The sequence below is a fragment of the Actinia tenebrosa genome, unplaced genomic scaffold (genome assembly GCF_029948245.1).
Source record: "Actinia tenebrosa isolate PJP-AT-01 unplaced genomic scaffold, QUT_ActTen_1.0 PGA_scaffold1__47_contigs__length_23844297, whole genome shotgun sequence".
Taxonomy (NCBI): domain Eukaryota; kingdom Metazoa; phylum Cnidaria; class Anthozoa; order Actiniaria; family Actiniidae; genus Actinia; species Actinia tenebrosa.
The window spans coordinates 21,556,000-21,580,719 of NW_028292578.1; the positions used below are offsets into that span (position 1 = coordinate 21,556,000).

Below are 24,720 nucleotides of genomic sequence, written 5' to 3' on the forward strand. Positions count from 1 at the left end.
TCACCTTTTTTTTCGTTCCACCGTCGACCTGGAACACTCCACCCAACGTACCAGAATTATTGTAAAACACGGAATTAGAAATGCTGACGTTCACATATATTCTCGTTTGTATGCTGTCATTGCATTTCATGAGCAGCACTCCTCCTGGTTTATCAATGTGGTGTCCATTGTACCTCGAGTCTTCAATACGTATGAGGCTATCTTGGCTTTGCAAAGTTAAAAATCTCATGTTTTCGTTGTTTACACTTGTCACTTCAGTAAAAGTAAGATTTACACGACACGCATCAACAGCTAAGACACTTTTTGTGTTGCTTGATCCAGAAAGATGTTGATTGTTGTGTGTTGTAACGTTTTTCCACACAGAAAACAGCGACATTTCTTGACAACTACAGTTTTATTTCTCATAAAAATTACCGGTGTTGTGTTGTTTTGAAGTATCGTGTCTCGCAGTTTCATGATGACGCTGGTGCAGCTGCTTCCTTCCTTAACATTGACTTGGATGCAGCCAAGGTTTTTTGTGAATACAGCATTTTGAATATCCAGTGAGTATAACTTCAAGGAAGAGTCGTTAGAAATTTTAATTGTAATTGCAGGCGCCGAGGCTGTAAAAATACAATCTCTAATCACAGCAGATATGTCTTTTAAAAAGAGTAAAGTGTTGCTGAGTTGTACTCCAGTTATGGTGACGTTTTTGTCAGCATTTGGGCCATCTGCAGTCACAAAGAATCCTTTGATGCATGAAATGTGAGCGGTCGTTGTGTAGCTCTGAATGAAAATACTCTTGGTAGACACAAGTTTTTCTGCAGATGATTCACACTTGTAGGGGTCTACTGCAGTGTGTTCACCATCAACGAACAGCCTACCACCCCATGCAAGCTTGTCGACACCGATTTGTAGAGATTTACATGGCATTGACTCGCTACCGCACGAATCACTGTTTGCTTGCCCTCGAGCTTTGGACACGTATACCACATTATTAGGACCATTGGTTTTATTATCTGAATGAAATAAGTTCCGGAGTTAAATAAATTCACATCCATTCCATCCCAGTCCCGTCCAATCCATCCCAGTCCCATCCAATCCATCCCAGTCCAATCCAATCCATCCCAGTCCAATCCAATCCATCCCAGTCCCATCCAATCCATCCCAGTCCCATCCAATCCATCCCAGTCCCATCCAATCCATCACAGTCACATCCAATCCATCCCAGTCACATCCAATCCATCCCAGTCCCATCCAATCCATCCCAGTCCCATCCAATCCATCCCAGTCCCATCCAAACCATCCCCGTCACATCCAATCCATCCCAGTCACATCCAATCCATCTCAGTCCCATCCAATCCATCCCAGTCCCATCCAATCCATCCCAGTCCCATCCAATCCATCCCAGTCCCATCCAATCCATCCCAGTCCCATCCAATCCATCCCAGTCCCATCCAATCCATCCCAGTCACATCCAATCCATCTCACTCACATCCAATCCCAGAAAGACAGAAAGTTGACAACGCTAAAAGAGCAATAATAGTGATGCTGACGATGATTATTAAGCGAGCGCATTAATAATACCAATAACAATTTAAAAAAGTGTTATCACGAGTAAGGTTTCGAAAAGGAAAGAGAAATGCAAATATCAAGATATTTCACTTTCGTGACTACCTTTGTCTTCTAAATCTTATCTATTAAAGGTCAAGCCATTTGAAAAACTAAAATAAAAACAAGTAAGCCGAATAATATTCCTCACAATAAAACAAATCGAAACAAGCTTGAAAGGGCTTTGAAAGGGTTGATTTTTGTTATTATTCAATATCCCAGCCATCTAGTAATAGCTTAAGAATTATTCAAGTTTAAATCGTTCATCGTTTCATTTTGATGTCATGCTAATGCTTTAATAGGAGTAGCCTAAAATAAGAAACAACAAAAAAAACTTGAAAGCTAGTTTTATAAGCAAGAAAACAGTTTGAAAAATACTAGTGAAACGGAAAATCTGATGAAATATTTTTCCTCCACATTACGAAAAGAAAATTCCTAATTACGAACGTCGAAAAACCTATAAAACGATTTATGAAATTCAATAAACGAAAGCTACCCATACCGTCAATTTCAATCTTAGTTTTCCGGAACCCTATAATTACATAGATATATTACGACCATTGAGATATGAATCGCATGTTTTAATCATGTTGGCTTCAGGTGAAACTGTTATAGAATCAACCCACTGAACACGTTTGCTGACATATCACATAGTACTCTGATTAGGTTTTGAGTATACGTTGCTGTTGATAATATGGCTGTGGCTGTTGATAATCCAGATCGAGAAAAAATGACTCTGATGTAGACAATTACACATTGATATCACCAATCATCAAAAGCACGGAGAAACTCCACAAGATAATTACATATCATTATTAGGATAAATATGAAAATGCATACCTAACAAATGTCCCTCGTAGAAAAGGTTGGAAGACAATGCAAGGTAAATAAATATAGCCAACAGCATCTTGGACTTGGCTGGGCAAGGCTCTACTGTTTGTCTGACACTCAAACAGCAAAACTCTTTGTGAATATCAAACGAATAAATCATCATCAGCGTTAGATGAATTTGTCTTTCGAAACCAAGTGCATGGAATTTACTGATCACGTGATCGAAAGTCGAAAGTAGCATATTTTATATTTTCAATGACGTAGCTTTTTGACAACGAGACCGAGAGAACGAATAATACTCAGGAGAAATACACATGAAAAATTCAATATTCCCAAATTAACACTGGAAAAATCAATTAATTTCCATACTATGGAAATACTATGGAAATAATCTGTAAATACACTGTAAATCATCATTTACATACTAAATGTACTTTTACATACTATTTTTTAACTGTAAATTGTTTGTAAATTACTGTGATATTGTTTGTAATTTCTTTCATATTGTTTGTAAATTGTTTGTAAATTACTGTGATATTGTTTGTAAATTTCTTTCATATTGTTTGTAAATTGTTTGTAAATTTCTGTCATATTGTTTGTAAATTGTTTGTAAATTTCTGTCATATTGTTTGTAAATTGTTTGTAAATTACTGTCACATTGTTTGTAAATTTCTGTCATATTGTTTGTAAATTGTTTGTAAATTTCTTTCATATTGTTTGTAAATTGTTTGTAAATTACTGTCACATTGTTTGTAAATTTCTGTCATATTGTTTGTAAATTGTTTGTAAATTTCTTTCATATTGTTTGTAAATTTCTTTCATATTGTTTGTAAATTTCTTTCATATTGTATGTAAATTGTTTGTAAATTACTGTCACATTGTTTGTAAATTTCTGTCATATTGTTTGTAAATTGTTTGTAAATTTCTTTCATATTGTTTGTAAATTGTTTGTAAATAGAGTGCACGCAGTTCATACAGAATCCTTTGTTTCCTATTGTTTGATTATCACTATTTAGTACTAAAAATTGTTAAGTACTTGTTTCACGGGTTTAGTGCGAGCACTCTAACTGTGACATTTTTTGTAAATATAATTTTTGTGATATTATTCGTGAATTTATGTGATGTTCTTTGAAATCTATAGTTACAAGTTACAGAACAGTGCTTGGTTGCTAGTAAAAAAATGTACTTTATTGCAATTAAATTAACATTTATTAATGCATACAAGAATATATTGCTAAATACATTGACTGCATACACATATATAAATACAATATTGTTGTCCAGAGATAAAAAACATTTTAACATGAGAAATTTGAAAAAGTATCTTAAATAATTTTATGATGTTTCCATTCGACAGTATTATTATTGGTGATGTTCAAAATGGTCTAGATCATAGCTGTACAAGTGACATGTACATATAGCTGATGTTCAAATATCTTTTCCATTAATATTTGCAGAAGACTCAGACCTCAGAAGAAATCATTTAATTTGTGGATTTTTTCATTTGCGCAGATATGAATTTCATGTGCTATTTATGTCAACATTTTTTCAGAAAATTGTCATCGCACAACAATCATAAAAAAATATGTTTCAGAGCATTCAATTGACCCAAAAATTGCTGTCATTCTACAAATCTACCAAGGGATGCACATAGAAAAACTGGTAAAAAAGCAGCAATAAAAAAAATTTGTGAACTCAGACTCAGATATCTGTGATCATGGATTTAAGGTTCCCGTACGAAACGGGCAGATCTGTTTTTGATCTGCTGCAGATCTGCCAAGAAGTCTGTTACAGATCTGCAAACAGTCTGCTAAAAATCTACAGACTATCTACAGATTATCTGTGGAATATCTGTTGATTATCTGCAGATTATCTGCAGATTATCTGCAGAATATCTGCATAAAGTCTGCCAAATTGATCTGCAGTTAGGTCTGTCAATTACAGACGTTCAGCAGATGCTAAACATTTAAAAACAATATGCTGGCTCCACCAATCATATCCCTTTTATTTAGAGAACAAAATAATGTTTGTTATCAACATTCCACAAGAACATGATTGCTGCAGATGAGTGATGTATAATATGATATCAGGTTACATCATAGAGATCACTACATGCATGGCATACTTCTGTAGATTAGTACGCCCATGCAATCGATCCTTACTCCATACCGAATCAGGAAAAAGAAAGAAAAAGCGTTTTCTAGCTGTCAACAAAGAATCCGTACTCAGACAATATGTAGCTACCTAATTTTTTTGGCATAAAGGCATTTTTCAAAACATCCTAAGTAAGTCATTGTGAGTGAAACACTAATATAGCTACTAATACACGCTTATAAACACACATCCTAAATGTAATAATATATATACTCAAAAATACAAACCTATATAAATCACTTATCTTACTACTTACTCCTTACAAATACACTTAAATTCCTAAAGATACTTTATATTAGTCCTTCAAAGACTTAAAATTTTGAAACTTCCTTAAGTTGTTTTCTCTTGGCTGTCCCAACTTTGTTGGTCAAAATTCGATTCATCTTGGAGACGGTCAACTCCGTGTTGTTTATGGAAGCGAACCGTCCAGAATAAGCTAGAAGAAAAAAGATAGCGTTTAGAAATTGCTTTTCCGTTTTAATTTCACGGCTCAACGATAAGTGCAAGTGCCCTATCTTTATTATTAAAACTTAGTCATTATTGTAATAATATATATAAGTTTTTAGGGACGGACCATTAGATAGTTGAGGGGGATGGGGGGTTGCGTAAATCCCCAAAAAATATCTAGCAAGCACTTAAACCTCAAAAAAGAAAAAAAATATCGTGCAACCTCTTCTGCTAGAAGAAAAATATCTAACTGTACGCAAAAAAATAATGTAAAATATATATATATATATATATATATATATATATATATATCATGCCAACAAAATTCCTGCAATCGCCCATCAATTATCTAATTGTCCATCCCTTAGTTTAAGGGATTTTACTCCGACGAAGGAATAACGTCCGAAACGTCAGTAAGTTTTTTCATCTTTTCACGGTGTATAATTTACCTTTTCATCATTACTGTTTCATTAGAAACACCGACGCAGCTCACACTAGTTTTTAGCTAGTTATATCTTCTTAGTTTAAGATTATAACGTAATAGGTGCTGACCTTTCACTGTCTTGACGATGTCCTGATTAAGTGTTGTCATCACGGACCCATCTTTTGACGTTAGTTTGCGGGTCCCGTGAGCCAGACTCGTGGCCAGTGTTTCATCACTAAAGAAAGTTTCTATAAGCAGCAGAAACAATTTTCTCGCATCTTTTCCGCTCTGGCTGTGAATGGAATGGAGCCTTGCAGAAGATATATATACTCCAGATCCTGGCACAAGTTCTTGCTTTCCAGGACCTGGAATGCTGGAGCATTCTTGATTGCTTTCTGCCTGAAATTTGAGAAACATTTTAGTGAGTCGTGCTAAACTACAAACCGTAAGACATAGCATTTGTATCAAATTAGTTACACTTACTGGTTTTAAGTTCTTTTCAGCATTGATGTTAGTGTGAGATGATGCCGATTCGTTGCATCCTACATATGATGTTTGATACTAAATTTAAAAAGAAAGGTTACAAACAACTCATTAAAATAATGTATTGATGTATAAACTATAAAAGATGCCGCTTACCTGGTTTGCAACGTCGCCTCCTTTGTAAGCGTTCAAAATGTTTTCGAGAAATTCAATGTTTTCAGAACTGATAGGAACTGTAAACAAAACAGACCAATTGTATTTGTTATTGTTGTTTGGTTTTCAATTAAAAGATTCATTTATACAAAAAGAGGTCCTAGAAAATCACGATTGTGAGAAAGCTTGAGATTTTGAATTCTCTTAATACAATAGGCGCTATAAGATTATCGCTATCTTAGTTTGTAATTCCGTTGTCGAACTTATAAGCGTGACTTTAATCGAATGGCATGCACACTGTACATGCATTCCTGTGCAAAACAATGAGAAGTACAAGGGAGAACTTACATGGTAATTGCCTTCTTTTTAGAGCTGCTATTTCTTCTTTGAGCTCATTTACCATTTCTGAGCAGTTTGAACAAGGAACGACTCTTTCGACTACTGGTTCAACTTCAATTTCGGATGTTGAAATGTCTTCCGCATCCAAGTCGTATAGAGATCGTAAGAAGTGACCCGTCTCCCCAAGAGATATTTCTTCAGTCACAGTGTTCGACGGACGTACTGGAGTGTATATGGAAGTCCATGCGTGTTAGATGGAGGTGCATGAGTGTTAGATGGAGGTGCATGAGTGTTAGGTGGAGGTGCATGCGTGTAAGATGGAAGTGCATGAGTGTTAGATGGAGGTGCATGAGTGTTAGATGGAGGCGCATGAGTGTTAGATGGAGGTGCATGAGTGTTAAATGGAGGTGCATGAGTGTTAGATGGAAGTGCATGAGTGTTAGATGGAGGTGCATGAGTGTTAGATGGAGGCGCATGAGTGTTAGATGGAGGCGCATGAGTGTTAGATGGAGGTGCATGAGTGTTAGGTGGAGGTGCAGGAGTGTTAGATGCAGGTGCAGGAGTGTTAGATGGAGGTGCACGAGTGTTAGATGGAGGTGCATGAGTGTTAGATGGAGGTGCATGAGTGTTAGATGGAGGTGCATGAGTGTTAAATGGAGGCGCATGAGTGTTAGATGGAAGTGCATGAGTGTTAGATGGAGGTGCATGAGTGTTAGATGGAGGTGCATGAGTGTTAGATGGAGGCGCATGAGTGTTAGATGGAGGTGCATGAGTGTTAGGTGGAGGTGCATGCGTGTAAGATGGAGGTGCATGAGTGTTAGATGGAGGTGCACGAGTGTTAGATGGAGGTGCACGAGTGTTAGATGGAGGTGCACGAGTGTTAGATGGAGGTGCATGAGTGTTAGATGGAGGTGCATGAGTGTTAGATGGAGGTGCATGAGTGTTAGGTGGAGGTCCAGGAGTTTCTGCTGTGGAAGGCTGATGGGTGGTGACATCAACTTCTGTTGCTTGATCCGTATAGCGTTCCTTGAAGAAAATAGCTGCTTGCGTTTTCCCCGCCTCTATTTCAGCATTCTTTTTATTTTTCAATTCTTCTTTCTTGCTTACCGGCTTCTGTTGTCGTGGGGCATTGTTTGTTTTCTTTACTATTTTGTTTTGGTTTTGGTGACCATCATTTCCTTCTTCACTCTCCAGAACAATTCTTGATTTTTTTCGCGGTCGTTTTTTGGCCGTGACTTCGCTCTCCATTTCCTCAGCAACCTTAACGCACTCCAGTTCGAGTTCCTCCTCGTTATCTGAAATACATATTTTGTGATTTGTACATCACTTAAGTCTCTTGCTTCAAGCTCTAAATGTTTCACTTTTAATCATCAATATATACCATTATTCTAGAAAGTCTAAAGGCATTATTTCCCTGTACTCAAAGAATCAAATCAAGGTATGCAAATGTACTAGTGTCACCATGTTGACTGTTGAAACCTAATAGCTGCATAGTCAACATTCCAAGTTTTTGCGCCTAAATTTAATTTCTACATATTCGGCGCCGCGCAAAAATTACCGAGTTTGATTTAGCTTATTGTTCTTTTTTTACCAAGTTGGTAAGAGTAGTTAATTTTGTTTAATATTCTCTTGTATAGATTTATATGTAGTAATTTTTTCAGATAATCCGTACTTTCGCGCAAGTCAGCTATGTTGCGAAGTACACAACCCTTAGTTAAATTGATCGACGGAATTCACTGACTTTCTTTATGCATGTAAAACATGAACATATTTGTAACTTAGGCCATGGCCTACGATGATTATTCAAAATTCGAAGACTGTATATTTTAACACTGATCATTTGTTAAGACTCACCTCCAACCATTATTATCTTGGCAGGATATGCTGTGAATTTAGCGGCCTTTCTACCTTTCCTGCTCTCCTCCCAATCTACCATAGTTGTTTCTCCCTCTTTGACATTTCCATGAATGTTCCTTGCACACACAACGCTGTACTGCTTATCTTGGATCCAGTAAACCAAAGCATAGGCCATTGTACGAATTTTGCTGAGAGGATGCTGTTAGCGTTGTCTAAAACCAATTCGGAAAATGGCGCGCAAAAGTGAACACCGCGTTTGAACTCAGTCCATAAAGTGACATTTGATCAGTCGATCGCTCTCAGATAACATGCCCTTATCGGATCGGTTTCCTATTGGTTGGGTACGAAGATCCATTTCAGAGAGAGGAACCGTGTTTACTTAAAATAGAAAAGAGTTCACACCAGCTTCCTAAGTATATTTATTTTCAGTTTTACCTGTCAACTTATAACCAAAGACCTACTGAACGCTTGTACAAATTATCATTTGCATTTCTGTAGATACGTATGCAGTCGTTGTATTCTTTGTTGTGGTCGTAATTTCTCTAAGACAACAGTAACTGTCAGCAGAATTTTATTTGGGATTGGTACCGTCTACTTTTTAGCAATGTTTTGGCGAGTAAAACTTGAACAACCGTAAGTTTTATGAGATCAAGATGATTGTACCTCAAAAACATTATTTTGTATTAAACTTATGAGAACTAAGTCAAGTGATAATTGACCCAATTCACTTTTAAGAAATCACAAGACTGAGCTAAGTAAACATAAAATGACAACAAAAACATCATCATTAGCGAGTTTCATATCCGAGTTTATAGCTAGGTTTTATCTTATTTTTGCCGAAATTCCAAATTTGAACAACGTTAAAATACGCTCGCTTCTAAGCAGCTTGTCAGTGATGCGTTTAGAATGCGTTCACTATTGTTAAAACAAACACCTGAAGGAACACCCTTCATATTAGGTTACAAGTGGGGAATGTATCTAACAGTCAAGTGTCTATAAGTCTCGCGTACGGCCGTGTTTAGCTTCGGATAATAGTTTTTTTTTCACCAATGGCTGAAAATACTGATGACTATTCTTCTTCTATTTGCAATGAAGAAACAACCGATGTTAATAAGCCTTTCGAAATACCCGGTTTGTTTTCCCAAGTCGAGGGAATAGCATGTGATATCAACTCAACATATTTTGAAGTGGATCAAGAAGACAACAGTCAAGTGTCTATTGGAGATGGACTAGAGGAAACAAATGACACAGCTATCAGTGAAGTTGGTTTTAGCCCCCAAAGTCCATCACAATCACTGGATATTTGTGACTATATGGACCTTTTGGAGAATTCCGAATATGTCGTTGATCCTGAGCAAAGGAGAGAAGAGGTTGACCTTTTAGAGCCCGAATTTGATGAAAGTCTTAATGATAGCACACCATGGCCCGAGGAATTATTTTCAAATGTTACCGATGACTATGATGAAATGTTTTCAACTCCAGCTGAAAACTTGTTCGAAGATGATGAAAGTGAAAACAATGATAGGCAAAACGACGAGCATCATCAACCGCTTTATCACAATGCCCCTTTGACAGTGTCAGAAAGTTTACTGCTGATCATTACTTTCGCCATACGGCATACACTATCTGGAAGCGCTCTGGAGGATTTGCTTGTTTTGATCAGTTTGCATTGCATCGCCCCTAATTTGTGCCGGAAATCCCTTCAACAGTTCCGAAAATTTTTCAAAAACATCAAGAATCCTTTGGTATATCATCGTTACTGTTCTTATTGCTTCTTACTCATTGATGACAAAGCTACAGTTGTTTGTCCAAACACTCTTTGTGCACGAGACCTTACAAAGAGGAACTCCTGCTCTTTCTTTATAGAGATACCAATTGCGCAACAGATTTGCAATTTGTTTGCTAAAAATGGCTTTTATGACAGCTTAAGCTATCGTTTCAAAAGGACCAAAAAAAATGAAGACAACTTTGAAGATATTTACGACGGATCCGAGTATAAAAGACATTGCAACCCTGGTCTATTAGATTTTCAACACAACCTATCTTTGTTATGGAATACAGATGGTGTCCCAGTTTTCAAATCTTCTAAGTACTCAATATGGCCATTATACTTCGTTATTAACGAACTTCCGTTTGCTGAACGCACTAAGAGAGAAAACATGTTGTTTGCTGGGCTCTGGTTTGGAGATACTAAACCTTTCATGTTAACATTCTTACAACCTTTTCATTCATCTTTAAGAAAACTAGAAAAGGATGGAATTAACGTAAAAGTGAAAAGTAGTGACAATAACGTTCGCCCTCTTGTATTGAGTAAAGTAATCTTGCTGGCGGGAACATGCGACTTGCCGGCGAAATGTCTGGTATGTAATACAATGCAATACAATGGAGAATATGGTTGCTCGAAATGTAAGCAAAAGGGCGAAACTGTTAAAGTTTCTGAGAGAGGACACGTCCACGCATTTCCATTTATTCGGCCGGATCCCACTGGACCACAAAGGACTCATTCAGAAACTCTAAAACACGCTGAAAAGGCAGTAAATAGTGGCAAGCATGTAGATGGTATTAAGGGACCATCATGGCTTGCTGGGCTTTCGAGTTATGACATCATCAAAGGAACTGCAATTGATTATATGCATGGGTTATGCCTTGGAGTTATGAAATCTTTGCTTGGCCTTTGGTTTGCCCCAGAACATTCCGGCAAACCATTTAACATTACGAACAAAGTTACAAAAGCAGATGAAAGGCTACTTCAATTACATCCTCCCTTTGAAATAGGACGAATACCAAGGACAGTTGAAAACCACAGAAAATATTGGAAGGCATCTGAGCTGAGGTCATTTTTACTTTATTATGGGATACCGGTGTTGTTTGGCATTTTGGATGACCATTATTTTCATCATTTTGCTGTTTTTAGTGAAGCATCATTTATTCTTTATACAAGACTCGATATCAGAGATACAACTGCAGCACTGTCAAAGACTCCTAGAATACTTTTGCTTTATGCTTCCCTATTTATATGAACTTCGTTATCAAACTATCAATATCCACAATCTTTTGCACCTTCCTCAAGCAGTGCGGGAACTTGGTCCGCTGTGGACCCATTCGTGTTTTCATTTTGAAGACAAGAATGGGTATATCTTAAAAATGATTCATGGCACGCAAAACGTTTCTTCGCAAATTGTCTCAGCAGTCTCTTTCATTCAAAATTTACCACAGATGGTAGAATCCCTTGAACGTAATTCAAGTGCTTTAGCTTTTTATCGGAAGCTAATTGGATTTCAACAAAATACACAGCAAACACAAGTAATGCATAATGCTTATGCACTTGGATCTTCTTTTTCTCGAGAGCTTACAAAGGAAGAGTTCACTGCTCTAGCAAACGAACTAGGATACAATCCTGACTCGAACACTGTTCTTGCATTTACTCGAATAAAAAAGGATAAAGAGATTTTTCATTCAAGTTTGTACAGGAAAGCGACTGTTAGGAATAGCTATACCGTCATGTATCAATCTGGTGGAAACGGTTTAAGATTCGGGCAAATACTTTACTTTTTCCAATATAAGCCGAGTTGTACAAGGATGGGTAACTGTATGTTCAGATGCACATGCCATGCCTTCAATTACTCCATGATTCAAGAGCTTTCACAAGAGCAAGATATTAATTTGTGTACAGACGACTCATGTCCAGTTGAATTGACTCATGTAATTCCAGTTAAAAGGACAATTTTGAAAGTAATTCCTTTTTCAAGTATCGTCACAAAGTGTATATACCTAAGTTATAAACAAGAGCCATGTCACGAAGAAATAGCCTTTGTTGCAACTTTTCCTAACAAACTGGAACAATATTAATTTTTAAAAGATTTTATTTATCAATCATTTCTCTTTCAAATTTGTATTATAATATTGTCAACTTCAATTTCCGGTTGGCGTGCCCCAGTGCGGTGACCGTGCTGTTTTCATGCATTCATATACAAAAACCGCTCTTAGTTTACAACTATATCTGATTCAGTATAAACAAAGCAGGGAGAATGTAGAGTTTTATGTAGTTTAATGTGGTATTTACGAGGCTTTTGTTTTCTGATTCTGTTGAGATTTTGGGTAAACGTAACGAAGCCCTTGACGAAATCGTCCATGTGTTAACAGATAATATAAGTCTAAAATGAAGTCCCATGGACCTTCAGGATAGACCAGCGATTTAGTTAAAGTACAACTTTGACGAAAATTGGTCTCTCGGCCAAAGAGTTATTATGTACAGCGGTTTTACCTATGACGTCATAAGTACATGCAACCTTAGAGTAACGCACTTTGACCAGAATACATTTCTTGTTCGAGTTACCTCGAGTGTATTTGACGTTTTAAACGCCTTATCGTTTTAAACGCGTTAATGAATAAATCTAAACAGTCTTTTCTAAATCTTCGATACCTTATCAAATGATAAGTCAATTCGGGAAAGTTGGAAGCTCGCTATTACAAGGTCAACTGATGTTTGTTTAATTACGGTATGTACCGTGTTTGGAGTAGTTATCTATTTTCGAATGTGTATTTGAATTACCAGCGTTTAGAAATATTAGGCATAAAATGGAAACCAAAGGAGCACTTAAGAGTTGCCTCGAATAGTAGATTTGATAAGTCTTGATTATTTAGCGTAAGCCGAACCCTTTCTTAAACGCCATGCAGTCATCTGTTCATTAGATATTTTTGTCCAAACCACGAATCTTGAAAATAATTTTACTTAATAGCGGAAAATTATATAAAAAATTCTTGCAAATTAAGTTTTTGCCACTAAGGTTTATATAAAAAAGGTATAGATCACCCCAAAAATTAATGTTCTCGATATGATCTCCAGGACGATGCTACGCGCTGTTATTTGTTTGCATATTTTATGGCAGATTTTGCAGATGTTAGACAGATCTGTTTTTGATCTGCAGGTAGTCTGTAGAATATGATCATTGCAGACAACCTTCTTACCAACATCTGCACAGACTAAGAGCAGATCATGCAGACCTAAAACAAGGCTGCAGTGCATCTGTTTTGGCAAAAACAGATCTGCTGCAGATCTGTTGCAGATCTGCCCGTTTCGTACGGGTTGCTATAAGTAAAACCTTCATCGTCATTTTTTCTTCTTCTTATTTCTTCTTCGTATAAAAACTCCCCAAGAAGTTCACACAAATGGTTCTTCTTGGAGAGTTTTGTGAAGGGGACATTGTTGTTTAAGCAAGCTTGCTTCAAAACCTTCATTTGCACATCTTGCAATTTTGGTATTCCCAAGAAGAACAGAGCAACAATTGTTGCCTCTGATTTGGTAAGCTGAAATAAACAAAAGGAAACAGTAAGTATCTCCAATACATCAGAACAACAATAATATGTTACATGCAATGCATGGGTGCCCATATACAATATTGTTGATAACATTTTTTGTAAGTAATGCGTACTATGTAGATATTATATATATATATACACATGTCTAATGTTGTTACCCTTGGGCTTCACCAGAAAGCTAGAAGATCAAATCAAATGTTGTTGAAGTAATAAAAAAATTTTTATTAACCAATTGACATCAGATTTTTATGTGTCTGTCCTCTTATTGACAATAAATTGCGTCATCACATTGTCAAAGTAGTGTGGATCCACGAGGCATAGCCGAGTGGATCCGCATACTACTTTGACAATGTGATGGCGAAATTTATTGTCAATAAGAGGACAGACACATAAAAATCTGATGTCAATTGGTTTTTTACAATAACAAAAACGATAAAAACTTCTCATTTTTAGCGATCAAAACAACCAAAGGAAAGAGCGCGCGCTCGTTGATGTCAGCTTTATCTGTCTGTCCCCTTATTGATGATAAAAATTAACCAATCAGCGTGCGAGAAATTTGTAAGTTATTGTAAAAATAAATATATCCACTTTATTTATATCTCAATGTATTTAGCTCTTGAAGAGCTAATTTGGGGAGACAAATTAGAAACCGTAATATAAACATAATATTGTTAAAAATCCCAACTGGCTAGGAGATAAACCAGTTGGCTCACTATTTAAAAAAGCATGACAGAGAAATTGTATTTTGTCCAAACAGGGACCCAATTAACAAATACAATGTCATCTAGTGGCCAGAGTGGGAATCGAACCTTGGACCGCAGGGCTGTGAAACCAATGCTCTGCAACCACTCAACTATATGCTGACTAAATAAATTTTATCTTACCAAGCCAATTTTCCACATTTCCAACTTGTTTTCCTTTATCCTTTGCTCTCTTCTTTCGAAGTACTCACTTTGCCCATCATGTTGCTGTAATAAAAATGAAAATATCAAACATTCACAACATAATTGAAAATCGTTGATGTAAAAAAAAAAAAATTAAATTACAAGAATATTGCAACTGATTAATTAACATTTTATACAAAATTAATCATTGTTTATCGCCTAATATAAAGATTCACAGATTAAGATATTCCAATTTCTTTGTAATTTGAATTTGAATTTGATACCTCATTATTCTCTACTTGACATGTTTCCTACAAGAAATAAAATGGTCTGTTCATAATCATATTCATATATAGTAAAAAGCAATCTTGAAGCTAAGGACAGACGTGTGCATCAAATCATATGGCCACCTTTTTATTTTTTCAAATAATATAATTTATGATTTTCAATATAGTAGCATAGTAATGAATACTCAAATAATAATAATGACGATGATGATAACAACAATGGGTCTTTACTCAATCAATAAACAAAATATTGAAGGTTACAACAATAGTAAGAAAATCATATAAAATCTATAAAATCTATGAAGATCTAAAAACCTATAGTAATAATTACAGCAAATATATTCGATAAAAGTTAAGTTAACAAAAGACTTAAATAGGTACTAAATCTAAGACTGCATGTACTGCTAAATTATATTTAAAAAGTAGTCTATTTATGAAACTATTTTGAATTTAAATCTTTTGGTATTTACTAAGGGCATTTGAGATGTTTTTGTTCAAAGCCTGCTTGATGTTTTTGTTTTTAGAGAAAACAGTGGATGGTGCCTCTAATTACATTACTACAATATGTAAATCTAGTTATAGAGCCTTCGAATTCTATGATAGCTTTTCTAAGAGTTCTAAATAATAATATTTAAGATTGCATTTTATCTGAATTTTTGAGGAAAAATTTAGTGCTTGTATTAATTTCGTAAAAAAACTCTGTAGAGGTGGCTAAAGTTGGACACCCATAGCATTAATACAACAAAGAAAGTTGTTAAATTTTATAAAAGATACAGGTACTTACAATTTCAAGAGCAGCTTTTTTGTTGCTTGGTCCCTCTTCTTCATGATCAGTTGTTTGCTTTAAGCCCTACATGTATATGAGATATATTGGGAGCATAAATGTATGTTGTTATTATTAATATTATTATTATTATTATTATAAAATAACAATTATTAATTATATTATCAATAATAATACTAATAAGTATAGGTAATAGGATTACATACATGCTGTCCAGTTTGAAAATAATTGGATGAAAAAAATTCAGAGGACTGACAAGATTGGAAGAGGCTGAGTCCAATATTTGGCAGTTCAAGGATTTTTTAAATTCAATTATTTCCAAATTGGACAGACATGTAATACTATTGCAGATTAATTATATCATCGTTTTTTAACGCTAAAAAGGTCTTCAAAAAGAAGATCCCAATTTAACAACTTACCACCATTTGGAAAAAAAATCGAAAAAAAAGTAAACAAAGGCTGGCCGGTGGTAAGCAGATGTTGTGTTGATTGGCTCAAAGTCAATTTACTATTGTTTCCCCTGAGATTTGATTGGCAGATACAAAAAATGCGAATGGAAGCCATCCAGATTAATCTTTAATTTGGACAGGAAAGAAATTTGAAAATTGAAAATAATACAATAGTTGCTATGGGATTATAAAGTGATGATACAATTATAATAATAATAAAAATAATAAAAATAAAAATAATTATTTTTAGTTTTTTACTTATTATTATTAATATTATAATAATATTTAAAAATATATTATCAAAATAACGATAATAATAATAATAATAATAAATTATGTAGGTTAACACAAAACAAAGGCAGGGGGCTGTGCATATGTTGGTTGATTACATAGGGAAGACAATATTTTCAAGGATACTGAACCAATAAACTTACGTTAAGATTTCTTTTCTTCAGGGTATCCTGAGCTTTAAAGACCTTTAAAGACAAAATGTAATGTTTATAGTTGAATATTATGATTACAAAATCCTAGATCTAGTACTACTGATATCCTCATCTTAACTGCCCCTTACTTTAGAATTACTTAAGATGTAATTAATGAAAAATAGATCAGACTAATTTTTGACATAATCTTAGCCTTTAAATTACATCTAAGTATATAATTGGTAAATCTTCACCTGATTTTTTCACTATAGAGTTTATCATTATTCGTATTTTTTTGCTGTATGTAATTTAATTTTTCATTAGGGTGCATTTAATAAGCCTTTTCATAGTTTAAGAATCGATTCCACTGCGCATGGGATTTTATCCCGAACTTCTCACCTTCCTTTGTCTAAATCTTCTTTTGTTCTTAATTAAACAAAGGAAGGTGAGAAATTCGGGATAAAATCGCATGCGCAGTGGAATCGATTCTTAAACTATGAAAAGGCTTATTTGGAGCCAATCTCTGTTGTGCTTACCCCTTCCACTATAGCTTTGGAAATTAGATAATTGTCATGGATAAAGTTATGTAAATAAACAAATAAATATTAATTTGTTTATTGATATCATTTATGAAAATGCTCGATAACAAGGGCTTGTAATAAACGTATGTAATGTGGCTTTGAATAAATAAATTGAAAAGAAATTTGCTTTATATAGACAATGGAAAAATATACCTAATAGTCACTGAATGTTTAAGGTTATAATGTACATTCACAGGCTGTTTTGCAATAATTGTACATAATTCAAAAATCAACGGGTCATTTTTTAGAAAACATATATTGATCTATATATCATTTTAAAAGGTTATATCTATGACAGACTACAATGTTGCACACCTTGGTTTTTCCACTAGACATACCCCTAGTTTTGCTGTGGTAATTGTTCTATGAAAAAAAAAAAAAAAGATAAGCAGATTGCATGTACATCATGTATTAAGTCTGCGCTCGTCCAGATGCACAGATGGCTTAAAAATGTGGTGCGAAAAAAGACAATTTGATTTGAGTATATGACTTTTTATCGTTTTTTTTAATGAGCAGAAAAGTTAAATAAAGCAATTACTTTATATAAAAATAAAATCAAAAAAATTATTAGTTACTTTTTTCTGTGCAGCATAGGGCAACTGAAAGGAAGCTCATTGTTTGAAATAACCATGATTGTCATATTATAATGTGTACATCTGTACTCTGACAATATAAAACTCTGGACCAATCAAAGTATACATAGTAATGATACCCCAACCACTCTAAAGTATTTAATATACAAAACATTTTCTTACTTTGCCTTTGTAAGCACTTGGCTTTCTGGCATGGGATAACTTGTTCCCAATGAAAGCTTTTGCCCGCTTTCTGTCTAAGGTGACACCACCATGATCTTTGACAACATGGGCTCCATAGTTTATTCCTTTACAATTCAAAATCTGGCTGACCAATATGTTGTTGGCTTGGGCCTCTTCTGTAGATGTCCCAGAAGACAACCTGAGTGATCCTCCTCCATGCCACTATAACAAAAATATTCAAGTTTCTATTACTTAAAATATGTCAAAGTCAATGAATGATAAGCATAGAACATGGTATGATGACTATTAAAACATGACATTCATTAGAACAAAATAAAGCATTAACATGTTCAGGTTTTAAAAAAATGGAATTTCCAGTGAGTTAAAAGCCTTTTGAAATATAACTTGCACTAACCAAACTCAACAGCAGAGGTCATAAATACTTCATGTTAAAAGAACCAATAAAAATTATTATAATTTTGGATTTATTAAGCAAAACATTTTGTTGCGAACATGACCATAAATTGTTGCAGACATGGCATTTTTGTTAATGTTAATTTCTTCCATGCACCCAAAACCTAGCTGTTTATTTGTGTCTCCTGAGTAATGAAAATCAATTTAAACATTAGTTCTGTCACCAAATAAGTGTGTGGGATTAAGAAATAAGTAATACATGACATAGAGGGCAATATGGATGGGTGAAGAAAAGACTAAAAAAGTTAGAGTTTTAAAACCAAACTTTCAATCAAATTCCGTCTAAAAGGTTATTGAAAGGTCAATAACAAATTAAATTATTTCTTATATATTTTTTAATGATGTTCCCTTTTCTAATAAATTCCTTTAGAGTAAGATGATAATTATGGTTTTAACAAGCTTATCATGACTTCTGAAACATTTAAATTTCTCATGTCCAATGTGAAATTACCCACATTCACATTCATGGAATGTTACACAAAAGACTGAATACTATAGTAGTGAAGAGATTGAGTTCTTCTTTAACATATATTTCTTGACAAAATACTCAAGACCGAACTTAAAATTCAAACACAGTGTATTAAACAGTACTATAGACACAGTTATAATCATTTGAAATATACATATAAGGAAAAGACTCATGAATGCAGAGTGCCAGTCTGAATCTTCTTAGTGCTTATAAGACTATAGACTAGTCTTTATGTCATGCATTTCATTCAATTATTGTTCAAGGACAATACTGTAATAGAACAGCATATAGAGAACATATGAGCAATATGAGCATTTCTTACTCATTATACATAATTTCCAGCATTTACCTTGGTTTCTTTGACCTTTTCAGATAGAAAAGCCGTGAAAGCGTTCAACTGAATATTTGCAAACTGGGCATCTATATTCTCTTTCTGCAACTCAAGAATTTTTGATTTTGGCAGCTCTTTTAGCTGTTTTAGACATGTAGGAGTGTGCGGAGTACTAGATTTCTTGTCATCCTCTGAATTTTCTGTGAAATAGACAAAAATTATTGTAAGTATGTGTGTAGTGTATATGTATGAAACATCTTTAGTCCAAAAGCAATGCCACTACATAATACTGAACCTTTTAAGTAGTTCTTTAATGCTTCCCTCAATTTAAGTAAGACACATATTGGCAAGTTAATTTTTTGGAACACCCAGGAATTATCTTCAAGATCCAAGAGCAGCTGAAGGTCTGAAATCTTTTGAAACTGAAAAATAAAAACCATATTAATATTTATACATTTCCTATTGTCATAAATATTACCTGTACAGATACTAGTAAGACACACATTGCTTTTTTTTTCATAGTGCAGTTACATGTAATTTGCTCGAATTTAGGTTCAGTCAGTGTAAAAGACAGATGAAATGTATATTAGTTCCAGTTGAAACTTCAAAAAACATTTCGCATTGTGCGTATAAGGTTTTGATGTTAATTCTAGTGTTATACGGATGATTAACCGTGTATAAAAAACATTAACACTAGAAAGCCATATTTAATTCGGAAGCATGCTTTATTCTTGGAAGCGAGGCTACTCAGCGATCACGTAATCAAATCCGCCATTGTGGCTGGCTAGCGCAACAATTTTATGTATGTCAAGAATGTGAACGAAGATGGCGGAGGCGGGTTTTCCCCTCCTAAGTAACGCAACCCTGCAATCACACTCCTTTTTTTAAAAAAATTCTTTTGGTAGCTTTTATCTGTTGTTTATTGGTTCTAATTTGGCATGAAAAGGTAAAAAAAAAGGCATTTCTTGACCCGTAAACGACAAGCCATTTTCGATGTTGAGATCTCATTACGATCGTAATTCTCGGTGTTATGACCCCAAATCAGCGAGGTTTATTGAAAATCTTGACCCTTTTTAAATCTCTCTTTATAACTTTCTCGAGAAAAATCACATACAACGCTATTCTTGTGTGTTGTCTAACAGCGCAAATTGTTGCGCTAGCCAGCCACAATGGCGGATTTAATCACGTAATCGCTTAGTGCAAGTCGCCTATTCATTAATATTCTGACCAAATGCCACTCAGTTAACTTCAGCCTTCCTGCCTTTGCAGATGGAAATGTCAATTTTTGCTTCTATCATCAAACTGACAATATCTAAATCCAGAAATATAAAGTATCCCAACGTTCAGAGTGCCGGGGTTTCAATTACTAACTAATTGTTGAATAAGTGAAGCTTAAAACTAACCTTTTGTTTGGTAAATTCCTCGAGGTAATCCTCTAAATTTACTTTCGCTAAAAACTCTTTTAGTTCCGAAAAATCCTTTAAAAAAGGGAAAATATGGCATATTCAAATGCTTGATAGCAAATACTCCTCGAGGTACAGATGAATCAATTTTAACCCTTATAACATTCAATGCACAGCGAAAAGTCATTGTTCTTGACTCAATTAAATCGATTATTTTGCACATGAATTTTAAATAAGATAGTAACTTACATACCGTTTGAGACGCCATCAAGTTAAAACGAACAAGTTGTTACCAAGGCGGGGTTTTGTGTAAAGAAGGAGACTTCAACTGATGAAAAAACTTATAAAACGTAGCGTTAATACGTAATTGTTAATATTTAAGAAAAGTTGCAATGAAATTACAATTGCATTATCACTAAAAAAAATGCCCTAAATCTTATACTCAATCACCAAACTCGACTAGTCAGCACTTGAACACCTTAGCAAGGTATTTGGATGGTTTTTTTCACCCCAGAAATTATTTAAGTATATTAAAAAAATAAAAAAATGACAGAGAAAACACTCGTACTTACCGGAAAGGAAAAATTTTCAAAGTTTTGGCACCCAAAGCTACGCGCACACGCGTCTCATGCGGTTTTGGCGCGAAAACTTCATTGCGTGACTTTTCGTGATCTGGTCGTTTAAGAATCTGAAAGAAAATCTCTGCATTTCGACGAAAAAAGTTACCTCTATCAATCTCTACTGACTAATACGTTCTTATTCAATTGTTTTAAAATTCAAGAAGATAAAAAATCATTAAAAAAAAAAAGGTTTGACATGTAATGTGCTTCCAAGGTGGATTTAAATAACCAAAACTACGAAGACCAAAGCCCTTTCGATAAAGCAACAGGTAAGCTGATAGCTGAAAAATTTCTAAAAATAATAACCTTATAATTACAATTTAGTCTCAAGCACTTTCGCCAAACTAAAACATTTAATATTTTCATATTTGACCTGAAAAGCTCACTTTCATGAATAAAGAAGCATAAAAAGCGAATGTGTTTCACTGTGTTGAGCGGCCATAAAGGCCGATCTTTGTTTACGTTTTTTACTCGTTTGTAGCATAAACCAATTTTCAAGCTACAAGCCAACCGACTCCAGAAATCGAAAGAAGATTTATTATTTATTATAACTACTGAAAATTTTAGAGTAATATGTTCAATATTTTGGGAGTAAATTTCTTTTTGGGGAAGCGTGTGGCAAGGCTTGTCACACAACCATACATTTCTTTTGTAATTTTATAGTGTTTTCAAAAAAATGTTACTCGATCGAAAAAATGTAAACAAAGATCGGCTTTTTGTATTCGCCAGGGAGGCCTTGGGATGTTATTGTTATTTTCGCAACTTCTTATCATTTTCATCTGTTTACAACGATATCTTTTCAACTCGAACGGATAAGCCAGTTTTAAAAAATTAATAAAACAATAGAAATATTTCGTTGCATATTTTTTAAGCGGTGTCTAAATGCCCGGCAGCCGGTCGCGGTCTAAGATTGACTACTTTCACCAACACCTGACTGCCGGTCGCAACCTTCGTTAATGAAGCCAAACTAGTCTAAATTTATCGAGGAATATTAAGCGCCTCTTGCACTCTACACTGCTTTTAATAAGGATTATTTCGTATTGCTTCGCAAAAACCTAAACGACGATGGGACAAGTAGGAAAGGGTAGGTAAAAAGCTAGTTGTGGTAAGAAGAGCGAAAAGGTACTAAAGGCACATGCAATAACACAATGCAATTTTATTTAACCATTAAGTCCTATATTGCTACATAGTATCATTTTAATAATTAATCATTTTATCGGAAAGTTTGGACTGCCGGGCATTTAGTGTATTTGAGACCGCGACCGGCAGTGTTGATGTGCTCGTTATTCTATGCCGAGCAAAGACAAACAATCCTTATTAGAAGCAGTGTAGAGTGCAAGAAGCGCTTAATATTCCTCGATAAATCTAGACTAGTTTGGCTTCATTAACGTAGGTAATTTATCGTATTTTTTGCGAAAGTTTGGACCCGGGCAGTGTTGGTGAAAATATTCTAAGTGACATGAACCAAGTGATCCGTATTCTATGCCGAGCGAATACAGACAATCTTTTTTCGAATCAGTCCAGACTACAGGAAGCGCTTAATATACCATAATAAAGTTAGACTAGTTTGATACCATTAGCTGTAGCAAGTTCTCGTTTTTTTGGTGAAAGTTTGGACTGCCGGGCATTTAGTCAATTTTACACCGCGACCGGCTGCCGGGCATTTAGACACTGCGTATTTTTTAATGGTGAAATTGAATGACCTTAAAAGTATCAATCAACTTAAAAATACTCAGTATAGAGTGCTCGCACTAAACCTGTGAAACAAATATTTAACAATTTTTAGTACTAAATAGTGATGATCAAACAATAAGAAACAAAAGCAGCAGTAAGGGGGACACGCGAATCGCCGGCATTGCCAAAAATCACAAATCGAAAAACACCAGGGGGGGGGGGGGTGGGTTTTTTGGAGCAGTGACGAGGCCCTACAGGGGGTCTTGCGCGATCGGGTGGCAGCGCGAAAAGTCCCTTACTGCTGCTATGTTGGGTACCGCAAACGGAGGTTAAGATATTCCTTAGATATAGATGGACGCCATCAAGAGCATACGAAACAAAACTGTGCGTAAGCTAAGAACTCAGGTGTTGGATCGCCTGGACGCCGACTTTGCCTTCACAACATTTATGGAGGGAGATACAGATGAGACGATGAACGAAGAAAGAGCAGAAAAAATTATCGACATGATGCCCGAAGGTAACTACCGTTTGGAGTTGACGTTTATAAAGTATTTAGACGGCGAGTGGATAATCGAAAAGGGCCGTAATCCTATTCGGGCGTCAGGTAAGCAAAACCTGTTTGTCTTAAGTGAAAATACGCGCCCGGGAGCGTTAGTAGGCATTGACATGATGTTTTACGAGGTCGCTTACCCAGTTACTGTGGTCATTTACGGTGCGTACGAGATTAAGAAGCCCGACGTTAAGAAGCTCAAACCAATGCGACATCCAGGTAACTGTGTTGCGAAGTTAGTAAGAGAGTTCTTTGAGGACTCCACCCGTGGTGGTAAGTTAACTTTAAAAAGAAGAGAAGCCATCAGGAAATGGGAAAAAGACACACATAAGGCCGGAGCCACCATAGACAACATCAAGAAGTTAGAGACTGCCTTAGAACGCCGCATACACGTAAAAGATATCACTGACGGGTTCATTTACCCAGGTACGCACAAATACGGAGGTAGAGGTGCCCCCATAATCATTTACCAACACAATGGACACGCTTGGCGAGAACTTAGGTTTCCCAAAAAGAAGGAAACTAAGGTCTATAAAGCTTCTCCGTTGATAGAATTAGTCCACGAAAACTCCGTTTGGTTGATGGATTCGGAAGGAAGTCAGTTTATGACGCAGGATGGTACTCTTTACCGCCCCGAAATTGAACATCAACGCATTCAAAGTGCCTGTGAAACCTTAGGGGAAGACTTCTCAGACGAGGTCCTTAGCTCTCGTAGTTTGGACTTCTTAGCCGCAAAGAAGAGGAACGGATGGAAGTCCACGCCTAAGGAGTTCGCCGACATAGCCAAAGCCTGTGTAGAGCATGGTCATGGAGGTTTGTGGAACATGGAGTATGACGAAAACGAATACGTCTCCTTAGACATGAAACACTGTTACCCCGCAAGTTTTAAAGGATTGGGGGATTGTAAGGAGTATTATGACCGCTACGGACATCCAGACTCACAGTTCTTTCGCGTGTCCTTAGACGGCAGCTATGACGCTCCAGCTACGGGGTTCGTAAGATTAACCTCATGGAAGTTAGCAAAGGGCTTACACCCCATAATTTACGCGTGGTATGGTAAACATTTACAGGAGAAGGAATGGATTCCCGTGCCGTTGTTAAAGTTCTTTGAAGAGCATAAACTTATGACGTACACAGCGCATGAAGCCATATTGTGTCACTCCTCCTTCACAAAATGGTTACCTGAGCATAACCCCACCGCGCGGGTTGTCATAGGAAAGTTCACTCAGGGCGCAAAAGAAGGCGAAAAACATATGCAGCGACGCTTAATAACGGACGAAGGAGAGTTAAGCTTCCTCGTAAAGCGCGCACATGACGATGGATCGATGGTATCTGTGGAAAAGTGGAACTACTTCGTAGAAGGTCAAAAAGAACATAAGTGGAATGCACTGTGTTACTACCAAGATCACAGACCGCAATATTACCATTTACGCGCCAGCA

General features: G+C 35.7%; 4 protein-coding genes and 1 pseudogene across 7 annotated transcripts; 1 reads left to right on the forward strand and 4 right to left on the reverse strand.

Annotated features, from left to right (window-relative positions):
* Positions 1-291: 291 nt before the first annotated feature.
* Positions 292-2,662, reverse strand: LOC148910090 (uncharacterized). The gene is made up of 2 exons (XM_089032507.1): positions 2,431-2,662; positions 292-998 (listed from the first exon to the last, which is right to left on the reverse strand). The coding sequence occupies exons 1-2, from the start codon at positions 2,660-2,662 to the stop codon at positions 292-294; spliced, it is 939 nt and encodes a 312-aa protein (XP_088888633.1).
* A 1,744-nt stretch (positions 2,663-4,406) lies between these two features.
* Positions 4,407-6,675, reverse strand: LOC148910091 (uncharacterized). Its single transcript, XM_089033419.1, has 5 exons — positions 6,431-6,675; positions 6,086-6,162; positions 5,930-6,007; positions 5,575-5,845; positions 4,407-5,011 (listed from the first exon to the last, which is right to left on the reverse strand). Exons 1-5 carry the CDS (start codon positions 6,483-6,485, stop codon positions 4,887-4,889), a joined length of 606 nt encoding a protein of 201 aa, XP_088889545.1. The 5' UTR covers positions 6,486-6,675; the 3' UTR covers positions 4,407-4,886.
* Positions 6,623-8,453, reverse strand: LOC148910092 (uncharacterized). Its single transcript, XM_089032508.1, has 3 exons — positions 8,276-8,453; positions 7,190-7,716; positions 6,623-6,643 (listed from the first exon to the last, which is right to left on the reverse strand). Exons 1-3 carry the CDS (start codon positions 8,451-8,453, stop codon positions 6,623-6,625), a joined length of 726 nt encoding a protein of 241 aa, XP_088888634.1.
* An 874-nt stretch (positions 8,454-9,327) lies between these two features.
* Positions 9,328-12,777, forward strand: LOC148910093 (uncharacterized; annotated as a pseudogene).
* On the reverse strand, positions 12,124-20,755 carry LOC148910094 (uncharacterized). 4 transcript variants are annotated; one of them, XM_089032579.1, is made up of 11 exons: positions 20,690-20,751; positions 20,437-20,511; positions 19,329-19,455; positions 19,052-19,233; positions 17,760-17,981; positions 17,320-17,367; positions 16,436-16,477; positions 15,553-15,618; positions 14,766-14,792; positions 14,482-14,565; positions 12,124-13,585 (listed from the first exon to the last, which is right to left on the reverse strand). In XM_089032579.1, the coding sequence occupies exons 1-11, from the start codon at positions 20,702-20,704 to the stop codon at positions 13,283-13,285; spliced, it is 1,191 nt and encodes a 396-aa protein (XP_088888705.1). In that variant the 5' UTR covers positions 20,705-20,751; the 3' UTR covers positions 12,124-13,282. The 4 variants fall into 4 exon arrangements, with proteins under 4 accessions (XP_088888705.1, XP_088888708.1, XP_088888706.1 ...); XM_089032582.1 differs by lacking the exon at positions 15,553-15,618 and having other exon boundaries at positions 20,690-20,755; XM_089032580.1 differs by lacking the exon at positions 14,766-14,792 and having other exon boundaries at positions 20,690-20,754.
* Between the last annotated feature and the right edge of the window lie 3,965 nt (positions 20,756-24,720).